At 39.3% G+C, this 12,921-nt stretch overlaps 2 protein-coding genes across 3 annotated transcripts in view; both read left to right on the top strand.

Annotated features, from left to right (window-relative positions):
* Positions 1 to 143: 143 nt before the first annotated feature.
* Positions 144 to 6,407, top strand: LOC116706863 (cytosolic 5'-nucleotidase 1A). Its single transcript, XM_032543906.1, has 6 exons — positions 144 to 414; positions 561 to 728; positions 2,576 to 2,705; positions 2,886 to 3,008; positions 3,897 to 4,078; positions 4,932 to 6,407. The coding sequence occupies exons 1-6, from the start codon at positions 298 to 300 to the stop codon at positions 5,295 to 5,297; spliced, it is 1,086 nt and encodes a 361-aa protein (XP_032399797.1). The 5' UTR covers positions 144 to 297; the 3' UTR covers positions 5,298 to 6,407.
* Positions 6,408 to 7,719: 1,312 nt separating this feature from the next.
* Positions 7,720 to 12,921, top strand: part of si:dkey-174m14.3 (brain-enriched guanylate kinase-associated protein) — a 35,338-nt gene continuing 30,136 nt past the window's right edge. Inside the window, exon 1 of one of the 2 annotated variants that reach the window (XM_032542708.1) lies at positions 7,720 to 7,766. The gene's annotated coding sequence lies outside the window, so the exon portion shown is untranslated. The remainder of the gene's footprint in view (positions 7,767 to 12,921) is intronic. The other variant, XM_032542710.1, reaches the window with a different exon arrangement.

Below are 12,921 nucleotides of genomic sequence, written 5' to 3'. Positions count from 1 at the left end.
ATATGGGTCTTACAGTCTATGGTCTACAGTCTATGGTCGCCAGCATAGACCGTATTATAGACCGTCTGTAGACCATAGACTGTAGACCCGACTTGACTGTCACTTGGCTTCACTGTACAGTCTTTGGCCCCCAGCCAAGTTGAAGTGAAGCCGAGCCCTGCCTACGTCACTGTTTAGGGACATGCCCACTGGCGTTAAACAAATACATTTCCGCAAGTTTGGTTACAAGCTGCATCTGCCTTGCATTCAATTGGGGCTTATTACCGGCTTACGACGTAAGTTACAAACGTTTATAAAATGTGTGAAGTCAAACCAAACAATTCAGCTCCAACTGAAACTGACAGCGGAGCGGAAAAAGACTGGGCTGCTACCAAAGCGTTTTTTGACAACCTCAAATCAAACAAACCGAGACCTGTAAGTATTTCCCTGAAAAGTTGTATTGCCATAACGTTAAGCGTGTGTCTTAGCTTCACATACGTTCTTGCTAACAATTTGTGCCTTCATAAGTGCTAGACAAGCGTAGCATGACGCACATTTCATGTTTTCCATCTACATAACAGCCCAAACCCCAGTATGCTGTCACCATCGCCGTCTCGTCTCGCACCCTCTTTGACATGGTGGAAGAAAGGAAAATCTATGAGGACGAAGGACTAGAGAAGTACGCGGCTTATCAGGTGGAGCATGAAAACGATCCTCTAAAGCCAGGAGTTGCTTTCCCCTTCGTCAAGGTAGGCCTGAGTCCCGGTAGTGTTACCAGCTGTGTCTGCAGGGTGTGGTGGTGCCTGAAATGTATTGCTAAAGCTCAACGCTGACAGGAAAAACTTGCTTTGCATAAGCCTGCGGTGGTGTCAGGACTGCACATACACACACATCTCTAGTTTATAGTGTTGTTAAACTTCAAGCCAACCTCAAAAAGTCAAGTGTTTGAGTTTTGCCACCATCAGATCCAGTACAATCATGAAATGTATTTCAAAAAGAGACTATATCTCACCTTGTTTTCACACATCTTAATGATCTGTTTATTAATTCTTTTTTAATGTCAGATATCATCCACCTCTGATATAATGGAGCTTCCTCACTGACTTGTTAAATTCCTCATTTAAAGACAAACTGATCCAGACTTCCCCCTGCTGTTTAATATGTATAGGTCCGAGACAAAATAAGGACAAGCCCTATTAGAGATTCACCGATTACAGTTTTCTAGGCCGATTCCAATTTTTCATGGAGTTTGACTTGCTGATACCGATTTTTACAGAAGCGTATTGCATTCACCATAGATGTAGACACCTTATCTGGTAATATTGAGAAATAACTCATAAAAACTGTATTTCATCTATTCTAAGGATCATCCACAGAATGCTTAGTTTGAGGTAACCCGATCCCACAGTTGAGAATAGATCGGAATAGATCGGAATGTGTCCATCTATTAGAAGGGTCTCACAAATAAGGAGTGGTTTGAAGGTAACACTGTATCACAGAAAGAGATTAACTGACATGTGTGAGGACAAGAAAAAGTATAAAAGAAGAGTTGTTCTGATGTTCAGAGAGACACTTTGGGTACACACTCATGTGTGCACCCACGGTTATCTTCCTAGTTCAATAATTGAATAAAGTTGCATTTAATCTAAATTTATTGGACTCGTCATGTGTGCAGTCTCCTCCATCATTTCCGGTCAAGATTCCCAGATATCACAATCTTGTTATTTGTTTTTGTTTAATAAAATTGGTATCAAAAAAGTTGTATTCAAAACTGGTATTGCAGTTGTGGTATTGGTACCGGTACCAGTATAAAAAAACTTTTGACCGATACACAGCCCTATTACCTTGTATGAGGGATTTTGAAAAAAATCTAATAAATTGTTAAAAGCTTGCATGCATTTTAAAAATTATTCTTTTGCAAAATTACCAGTATAGCAGTTATAATTTCTTCAAATTGTGGATATACGTTCAGTTGCCAATTTATTAGGTAACTAAAACAAGTGAAGTCTAATACATCAGTCCTGTAATAATCCTTAATTTCATGAAGGTTCTAAAGGTTTTATTTAAAGTGTTTTAAAGACGTGTTGATTCAACTTTATGGCCATTTGAATAGCTTTAATTTTTGGTGCTGTTGAATTTGAGATATGTAAGAGATAATAACATATTGTACGCATGAAAAATAAACTTATCAATGCTCTGTGTGGACAAATTGTCTCAAGGCATCAGAAACTACCTCAAACATATCCTCAGCATATCTGTTCTCTAATATCTTGTTACTTATATAGCAGACGTGTTCGCCAATACCAATATATCCGTGATAAGCTAACATTGTGCCATTTGTCAGCCTGGCTAGTTTAGTAGTCTGGCTTTAGTCATCTGTGTAATGCATGTCCATGCAAGGACTTACCCAACACCCTGATGTTGGTGGTTGATAAAACATATTTCATTGTTTCAGTGTTGTTTTAATGCCTTGATGTTCTCTTCACTAAAAGAAATCTACGGTGCGTTGTTGTAATGTCTGTGTTGTAACCTTGTGTTGAACGCTGTGATGTAACATCCTGGCTTCTGATGTAAAGCTTTCCGTCCTCTAACACAGGCGCTGATGAATGTCAACTCTCGTCTGAGGAAGCTGTACCCAGACAGCGAGGAGCTGTTTGACATCGTCTTAATGACTAACAACCATGCCCAGGTTGGAGTTCGCCTCATAAACAGCATCAATCACTACGGTACGCTAAAGCAGACGTTGCTAATTGTTTAGCACGGCGGCTCACCCGCTGCAGCAACAGGAATAATCAAGAGCACCACTGAGTCTCATTACATACTAGAAATGAAGAAGAGCTGTTCTAGTGTAATTAGAGTGGGACTTCTTTCTCCTCACATCTCCAACTTGGTTTTTATATTTTCAGATTTGACTATAGAGCGATTCTGTATGACCGGAGGGAAAAGTCCCATAGGCTACCTGAAGGCCTACCTGACAAACCTTTACCTTTCCAAGGACTCAGAGAAAGTCACAGAGGCCATTGAGGAAGGTAAGTGATGTTGCTGTTGGGTTATAACCCTGATTTCTAGAACTTTTCCTAATATTACTTCCAGCAGCCTCGAGATGTATCGGATATTTACACACTTGCACGTTGACTTGTGTGTGACTCATCCACACTGTTAAGGGAAACCTCGACCCCACGCTGTGCAGGAAGACAGAGCTGGTTGAAGACAGCGTGTGATTTACGGCTCCCTGTCGTCTAAATACACGCAACACAAACAGATATGAAACGACAATAACATTCAAATGTGATGTGTGTTTAACAAATGTTCGATTATCAAGTAAAATTGCTAAACATTTGCAGCTTCTAGCTTCGCAGTTTTGACGATTTACTGCTTTTTATCTGTACATTTTGTATATTTGTGTTTTTGCTTGTTGGTTGTTCAAAACGAGGTATTTGTAGCGCTTTTGGCACAGAAAAATTATGATGGGAATTTCTTTTTAATTTTAAATTTTTATAAAAAATCTTTTTGTGATAACGGTGAACCTATAATCACAGAAGGAGGCATATGTTAGATTCTATTTCCATACTAACAAATCTTAAAAACTCCCTCTTAAAGATAGACTGTGCGTCAGTGAAGACTTTAGTGTTACACCTATAACTTATTCCCCAGACAAAGCAGCGTCTTTTGGGTAGAAAATCAGAAATCTTTCAGCATTTTTCTTTTTTTAAATGTTGTGGTAGCTGTGGGACTGCGTTGGCTGAACTGCGTAGATATAATATGTGAATGTTTTCATTGAAACACAGAGGTATCAATAATCAAACCTAACGTGGCCGTTAAAACATAGTTAATAAAATAGGAAGGTAAAGGTATCCCATTTTCTCCATTAGACGTAGCGATACAGCATATTTGTAACCAGCCCCTCCCTCTTTCAGGCATCGCTGCAGCCACAATGTTTATGACACAAACGGCGACTTTGAGCGAAACTCAGCTGAGAGTGGCGTTTGATGGCGACGCCGTCCTCTTCTCGGACGAGTCAGAGATAATCGTGAAGCAACACGGCCTGGACACTTTCTTTGAGCACGAGAAGGAGTTTGAGAACAAACCTCTCGCTCAGGTAACGGAGGCTTGTGTCTGTTTACTTCAACATCACCGTGTGCAGACTGTATGTCCAGAAAAGGCTGTATACAAAATAGCCTCATATTGATCTTTATATATTTTTATGGATGTGTTATCTAGTGTAGATCCTTCCTCTTTAATCACAGCTACAGAAAGCATATTGAAATGATGATTTTTTTCTCCAAATTGTTGAGTTTTGTTCTCAGTTACATCGTCATAATATACGGTAGCTCTAGTGTTTCACTCTGCCCTTTACATTCTTAACCCTCCTGTTTTCCTTGGGTCAAGTTTGACCCACTTTCAAGAAAATTGCCCAAAAATAACACGAATAGTTTCAGACAGTACAAATTGAAATGTTTTTTAAAAAGTAAGAAATATGTTTCATAAAAAATGTTTTTAAAAGCTGATTTTCAGTTTTGACCGGGGAGGACAACACGAGGGTTAAACAAGTGTCTCAGTCTGGGTTTCAGTAGATCGTAGTAATGTACTCATTGTGCGATGGCTGAATTACTGTTTTCGTTAGCTTTTCAAGCTTGACAAGAATACACCCCAAATAAATGGAAAGTACTGCAGATCATTGTTTTCCATCCAAATTTCTTCAGTTGATCAAGTCCTAATAGATTCCCCGGGGGGCTCGTCTAATGTGAATAGTGTTACACGGCTCTGGAAAATGACTGCAGAGATGAGGAACTTGCTCTACTGGCTATACGTTTTAAATCAACTGCGGCTTCCTTTTTGTCCATGTGTGCCCTTTTGCGTGTTTGTGTATTATGTTCCTCTTGTCTCTATTTACCTGTGTTCCTTTATGTTAAAACATTTTTTTAATTAACTCCGTTCTTTGGCTCTTTCAGGGTCCGTTAAAGTGTTTCCTGGAGGCTCTGGGGAGGCTTCAGAGAAAGTTCTACGCCAAGAACGAGCGCATGAACTGTCCCATCCGAACCTACCTGGTGACAGCCCGCAGCGCTGCCAGCTCTGGGGCTCGCGTCCTGAAGACTCTCCGCAGCTGGGGCCTGGAGATCGACGAGGCTCTCTTCCTGGCCGGGGCTCCTAAAGGGCCCCTGCTGCAGAAAATACAACCGCACATCTTCTTTGACGACCAGATGTTCCACATTCAGGGGGCCAATGACCTGGGCACCATCTCTGCACACGTCCCCTACGGAATCGGACAGAAGTACCACAAGGGGAAACTCATCGAGCAGCCTGAGAAAAAGGAGTAACCTAAAAATGGTTGCAAAATTACATACGCACCACGTTGTCACCTGTGTATATTGAAATTCAGGAAAACTATCTGTTAAAAGAATAACAGAATTCTTGGAAAATTTTGCAAATTAATTGGTAATGGGTCTATAAAATGTCCTACTTTTTGGGATAATATAAAATATTTTTCTTATAAAATAAGATACTTTTCTTTAGGCTAGAGTATTGAGTGGTGGAATGTATTTCACTTGATATGGTTTTCATTATCACTGTTTTCATCATTTATCACAGTTTTCATTTAACTGTTTTGAGATTACTTTTCTTATTTACGTTTGAGTTTGTCATAATCTTTACACTTCTATAGGATAAACAATAATTTTATTTATCTTGGTTTTGGCTTTTTGTCCTTGGTATATTCAGTGTTAACAAGGGGGGAGAATGTATCTGCTGTGGTTTTATTTTTTTTAATTTTTATTTCCTTTTTCTACATAGGCGCTTTCATAGACTTAAAATTCACCAGCCAATTAAAACGGCCCATTTCAACTCAAAATTTGCAACGTTTTTGGGATTAACGCGAACATTAAACGGGACATGTTGATATCAGCAATTAGTTTTTTAAAGGGACATTGATAAGGGTCGAATGCCTATGGCTTACAGGGAACAGGGATGCTGTTTTTCTTAGTTTTTGCTGTTGATGTGCACAAACTGTATACAATTTTACATTTTTCCTCCAACTTTTATACTAATGTACTGCAAGTTTACACTTCAAGTGTCTGGGTATCAGACAGGCAGCACACTGTAACTACACTTTTCTATCACATTGTATTCTTTTATATAGGACTGACTACATATACTGTAATGTTTACAGATTTCATTTTATGTATTTCATGTTGCAAAAATATGTAATTGTTTTCATAACTAAACACTGTCAAGGAGTTCTACAGTTACACTTGTCTCTATATTTTTTATATTATGTGTGGTAAAGTTTCTCAGTACTGGGTCATGCAATGTTTTGCATTCGTTGTACCTTAAGTACACAACATGTTTGCACCAATTCACTTTTCTATAATCTGATTACTCTCTTGCTTTTAAGTGAGTGCAGCGGAGTAAAGGAATGTGGAGGAATCCCAGTGGCTTGTCTACTTCATTTTTTTTGTTGAAAGTAATTAAGTACATGTACTTGAATACAATTTAAAAAAATGTACTTATTTGATGTCAGTTGTATTCTACTTGATGCTTAACATTTCAGAGGGAAATAGACTTCCAATGCTTTAAACTGCTTGTTTGCAAGGTCACTTCCCTGTGAAAGTAAATTTGGAAGCTCAAACTTCAGAAGCTTATCTTGGGGTGGATCTGTCCTGTCAATCAGTGGTGAAAAAAGTATTAAAATCTTTTACTAACTACGTGTTAATTTGTAAATCAACTAGTAACTAATGCTGTCAGGTTAATTTAGTGGAGTAAAAGGTACTATATGTCTCTCTGACATGCAGAGGAGTAGGTAGTGGCATGGAAGTAAAATACAAGTACCTCAAATGTGTACTTAAGAACAGTACTTAGTCACATTCTACCACTGCTGTCAATAAACCTCAACGTGTTCCTCAGTGTCAGTCCGACCTCAGCTGATCGACTCTCGTCTTGTACGTGATGAGAGGAGCCACACGGGGGCGCTCCTGTGTAACTCCAGTAGAATGGGATTTTCCAGACAGGAGGAAAACCCAAGGGAGCCCCACTTTTTTGATTAGGCTATACGTTTTCTAAAGTATGTAGTCTACAGAAGAATGGAAAGCTCGTTTTAGACTCCAAAGTGAATTCAAATTAAAGTGTAAAAACACATTTCACGAAACCTGAAATCCTCTCCAAAAAAACAAGTCAATTTTACAATGCTTTGAGATAGCCAATATTTCCTCCTTTTTTAATAACTGAGCTCCCACTCGGCCTATTTTTCCTGGTCCCAAAACATCACTGCAAAGCACAGCAAGAATAAAATGCAAATCACTATGCATTCACTGAACTAACATTAGGCCTAATTGGAAGTTAATGAGCAATCCTGCGATCCCAGAAAATATGATATTTTTAATATCTGAGCTTTATGCTTCACGGGCTAAAATCATATCGCATTATTTGAGCCTATATTCTTATAGCGTAAATAGTAATAATATAAGGGAAATCTTCTTTACATTATTGCTATTTCTGAGTATACTCAAAAAAGTAAAGATTATTTACTAATAGGCCTATACAATTTTATATTCCATTACAGTAAAAGCCATGACAATGTAACTAAAAAAAAATTCTCAGGAAAAACAGTTTAAAAAGGATTTGATGCAGCAGAATCCCCACATTCGGCTTCCTTGTCGAAACCAGTCGCCTACATTGCCCACAATGCAACTCAAACAGCTCAGAGATTCTGTTGTCTTGGTTTTCAAGGAGAAGTCCTGGACTTACTTACAATGTATTAACGGGAGAGATAAGGAGCGGGCAACAGAGGTCTGGTAAGCGCACTTCTTTCTAACTCAATACATTCATCATGTGACATTTAGTAGATTTTTACACCGAAAACCCTATCATGAGCTTTTACAATACAGTTAAGTCATAAATTAACAGTTTAGCTTGTGACCCCATAAGCAGTGTCTACGTGGACCCCCTTGAAACGTTAACTATCTATCAAATATGTAGTGTGTCAAAAGTACAATATTTCCTTATGTGGTGGATTAGAAATATGAAGTGATAAAATACCTCAAAGTTTAATTTAAGTACAGTACTTGAGTTAAAATCCACCACTGCATTCTGGGTATCAATGCCTTGCCTTCTTTATTCTTTTTAACTTGTGTCCTTTGCATTGGTGAAATGTGTGGATTTAGCAACAGGCACTTGAACACTTTTCAGTGCAGTTACAACTTTTATCAAGTATATTAGCCTACTGTTATATTTATTTAAAATGTACCAGGAGTTGTGTATGTCTGCATCAGCCAATTATATTGGAGTATCTTTACATTAGAGTTTGCTGTTTGTTTCTGAGATGCGTCACATGTTTCAACCCCCAATCTTTTAGCAAAAGGCACTTTAAACAATTTGGTTACTATAGTAATGATAGTGGATATTGTTTCTTGCCTCGAGACTATGAGGAAGAGAAGCAGGGGCAGGCTTTATTATATTTTGATGATGTTTTTCTACAGTTGAGTTATTCATCTTGTCAGTGGAGTATCTTTTCAGCGAGGCACGTTTTTGTCAGGCAGCAGAGTGTGTGTATGCATCCCTTAGAGCCGGGACCAACCGGCTGTTGCCATGGATACTGGGTGCTGACACCAGTAGAACTGTGTAGGCTTGTTGAAGATATAATTAATAACAAAGGATTAGAGGCAAAGGTAGCATGGGGCTCGGTATGACAAACCTCATCATACAGTTACTATAATTGGCACCCTTTGTGTGTGTGTGTGTGTGTGTGTGTGTGTGTGTGGTGTGTGTGTGTGTGTGTGTGTGTGTGTGTGTTTGTGCGTGAGGACGGACTCCACAAGAAAAGTTACAGAAACATAAGTGTGGAAACAGTACTCTGCTGCTGCATTTATCTTCTTGACAAGCAATTTGCTCTAAATATGTTTCTTTGGTTGGCGGCCAGAAACTTGTAGGTAGATGTTTTGTGAAAGGAATGTGGGCCAACATTACCTCGGTGGGTGTCTGGATACCCGCATAATGCATATCTTGGGAACATTTATTAAATGTAAATTGATGTATTTTCAATAAACTGTAGCTGTACACATGGATGTACAGAAGCATTGCCAATTGTTCATATGGAGGACAGGCAACGTTTAGCGCCACATAACATTTTGGGTTTAGTGAAATGTCTCAACAACTGAAATACAACAGATATACACTGTGTCCAGGATGATATGTTGTCAACTATTGGGTGAATTGCCATGAAATATGGTGCAGGCAAACATGTTCCCCTCAGGGGGAACTTTCATTATGTATTTATGGATATTTATGACCACTCTGGCAGGACTGGGCCCCCCTCATATTAATTAATTATTCATATTTTAAATGGTGCCCTACATGTTTTTAGCTTTTTGTCTTCAGGTGGTTATTGTGTTGACATTGTTGGAGGTTGTATTGCAAGACAAATTTGCGTGTCTACAGACATCTATCTATCTATCTATGTATCCATCTATCTATCTATCTATCTATCTATCTATCTATCTATCTATCTATCTATCTATCTATCTATGTATCCATCTATCTATCTATCTATCTATCTATCTATCTATCTATCTATCTATCTAGCTATCTATCTTAGCATGCTGTTGTGTTAGACTGCATTAATTGAAGCTAGGTGGACCTGGACTGCACTTCTGAGAAACCACAGAGAAGCTACTACCATGATGTCTTTTTTCTGTTGAGTTTCGGTTGTTTGAGTTAGGGATTTCTGTTGGTGGCGCTTACTTCTTCATCTTTTTAATCATAAAGTCTGTCATCAGTCAACACTCGTGTGATAACAACTCAGTGAATCTGATGCACGATGCTACAGTGACCATTTGTTGTGTGACTGAGTCGGTGGAGCACACACTCAGTGATATTGACAGGCTCTGTTGACAGAAAACTGTGGTATGATAATGACATGTATTGAGATCAGTTGGTCCTCCTCCCGAGTAGCACATCCTTATAGAAATATTATCCTTTGTACATCCACTCTAATCCAACAAGAAGTAAAGCCATAGATTAAAGGGATGTAAATCTACAGTAAAGTTGAGATTCCTTGCATCTTATATCCAGCACAGAGCTGTTGGTTGATGCTTTGTAAAGATTAAACTGGTTTTGAAGCCTTTTTGAAACAGACACATCCCCCCCATCACCCTTATGGTATGCATTATCTGCTTCTGTAATTGCTGTCTGACTGATGTTATTCCAGACCTTACTGTGTGTTCTGCAGGGATCCCAGGAAACCTCTCTACACCTCCAGAATGAGCTGGCCTTTATTCAATTTAGCCTATTCTCATTTGATTGCACAGTGTGGTTCTCTAAAAGCGACCCCACAGATCATTGACAAGACAGTGTCTCTGCATGAGATGAATTACTGATGCTGCATCTGATGAGACGCTGTTTCCTCATCTTGGCTTTTCCCACCTTGCACCTGTTAGCTGTTATTGACAGGCTCGGCTAAGGTACGAGACACAGTTAGTAAGCTCCATACCCGAATATCCAATATGCAGACCTAAGGATGGAAACAGGTTAAGTGATTCTCTGAAAATGCTTCCAACAATCTGAAATCAATTGCTGCTTTGCGTGTTGCTTTAAACAGCAAGCAGCAGAGAGAGGCAGTGTTCCTGCTGATAGCATGTTGCTTTTAAGTTTAAGGTCTGGCTTTCTGGTCTGATCATTCAAACTATTCATTCATTGACACATTGTATCAGTTTTGTAGGGTAAAAACAATAAATGGTGCAGAGTGGAAATAGAAAATTACTTTTTCTTCCAGTTTTTTAGATTTATCTGCTCTGTGTGGGAGGGATCTCTGTCACTGCCATCTTTAATGTATGTTCCATGCTAGGTTTTTTTGCTGTAATTCATTTAGTTTAGTTTAGTTAAAGTGGCTTTGGTCATTTTGAGGCGCATCAAACTGACCTCCTGTCCGTCCAGTGTTCAGTATGATCTGTATTGACAGGTGAGAGAGCTGATCTGATGAGAAGGGCAGGCCGAGCAGAGACAAAACACACTGCCATAGTAACAGCTGAGCGGCCATACTTCTTCGTGGCCAGAGCTGATCAGCTGTGGCATTAAGTTTTCTCTGCAGGGATGCAGAAACTGTGGCTCCTGCGGAGGCTCAGCCCAGACAGGCAGGGACACAGCTAGCTGGTGAGGGAAATCTCAACACAACCACTGAACAAGCAAGCATCACCAATTATCTCCACCTCTGCGCTTGTAGCAGGAATACATTTCAGCGCCATTACCTCTGGGTAGCCATGGACTGACAGTCTCTCCCGTCAGGGTGATAGTTCTAAATTGGCTCCCACCCCTCTCCTCCTCCTGAGATTGAAAAGAGATTATTAAAGACATTCATCATAGAAGAGACCTGGGTCTGTCTGGGAAGTCTGAAAACGGTAAGAAATGGCAGCACAATGGAGAGGGCATGAAGAAAGAGCGGAAACAGGATGGAGTGGGGAGAAAATTATATAGAGATGTGCTGAAGGCTCGATGCTCCCCCATGGTACCAGACAGGGTGGCCCCTTGGGTGTCCTGTGAGCATGCTGGGCCAAAGCAGTCATGGTGTGGGGCTCAAGTCTAGAGAAACGCATGCGCACAGCAGGCCACCCAGTCATGGCTCAAACCTATGCGGCAGTAATAATACCCCTGGGGATGGAAACAGTCTGGCTCATGCATGACAAGATGCACTATAGCCTACAGCATATTAACGCTGTCTGGTCCAAGTGAAAGACTGTAGGTAGACTGTGGTCTTATGCTCAGAAATCTAAATAGATCATAATGGCTTGGGATGTTAAACATATTAGGGTTAATAAATCTTTGCAGTGTTTTTTTTTGTGGTGGAATAATGCAGGAAATACTATTGTTCATTGTTACACATAAGTTGAAATGCTGAATGTTGCGTCTAGAAGACTTATGGGCCTTCAATCTCCAGTTCATATTGTGTACAAGCATTCATTTTTAACATACGGTTTTGATAAGGGTCTTACGTTAAGGAGACTCCACCTGACCTGGCGTGGGATGTGGCATTTCATTTCTGTCAAACTGGTTTCCCTTACTTGCCAATCCCACTCTCTTTCACTCCTCCTGTGTAAAGACTAGCAGAGGTGTTGTCAATTATGCAACCACCTGAATATTGATGAATATTTGAGCTACGGTATGCCCATATGAATGCACACTTCAGTATGTGAAAGCTGTCTTTACAATACAGATTGCATGCCTATCAAGAAATGATTAAATAGAGAGAGAGAAAGAGAGAGAAAGAGATAAGAATTAGGAGAAGATACCGAAGCTTCACAAACTGGCCAGTTAGGTTAGCAAACTAAAAAAGGAAAGAAAAATATCACTATGATAGATACTGAATTAAAACAAATGTATTCAATGTCTGTAGTTTAAAAGAATAGTTTGACATTTTGGGAAATAAGCTTATTCACTTTCTCATTGAGAGTTAGATTGCGAGGATTCATACCAAGGAGCATATGGAGCAGCAGCCAGGAGGTAATTAGATTAGCAGTCTGGTTGAGAAAGTGATTATGGTGATTGTATCAATATCTTTCATTAACAAAATAGTCATGCTTATGAAAAAAATACACTGTATGTTTGAAATAGAAAAAAGATTTTAGATTGTGGAATTATAAATGAGAACATGAATATATAATAATCAATATCTTATTTTATACCTTATTTCCATAAATCAATGACATTTTGGGAAAACCTTTTTTTGCATTAAGGATGTTTTTGCTTTAAGTATGTTGCTAGAGCCAGGAAGCTCTTAGCTTAGCATATACTGGAGACAGGGTGGAGAGAGCTAACTATTATTCCACGATAGAAAGTCCATTACAAACATGCAGTACAGCACCACTGTTCTGTTAATGAGAGATATTGATAAAATACGATTACCGTAATCCATTACTAAACAACTCCGTCCATTAGGCTGTGTGTCAGCAGCCGTGTGCT

Source organism: Etheostoma spectabile, chromosome 18 (genome assembly GCF_008692095.1).
Source record: "Etheostoma spectabile isolate EspeVRDwgs_2016 chromosome 18, UIUC_Espe_1.0, whole genome shotgun sequence".
Classification (NCBI taxonomy): Eukaryota; Metazoa; Chordata; class Actinopteri; order Perciformes; family Percidae; genus Etheostoma; species Etheostoma spectabile.
The sequence above is the reverse complement of the archived record's forward strand: the minus strand, read 5'-3'. Positions and strand labels throughout refer to the sequence as shown.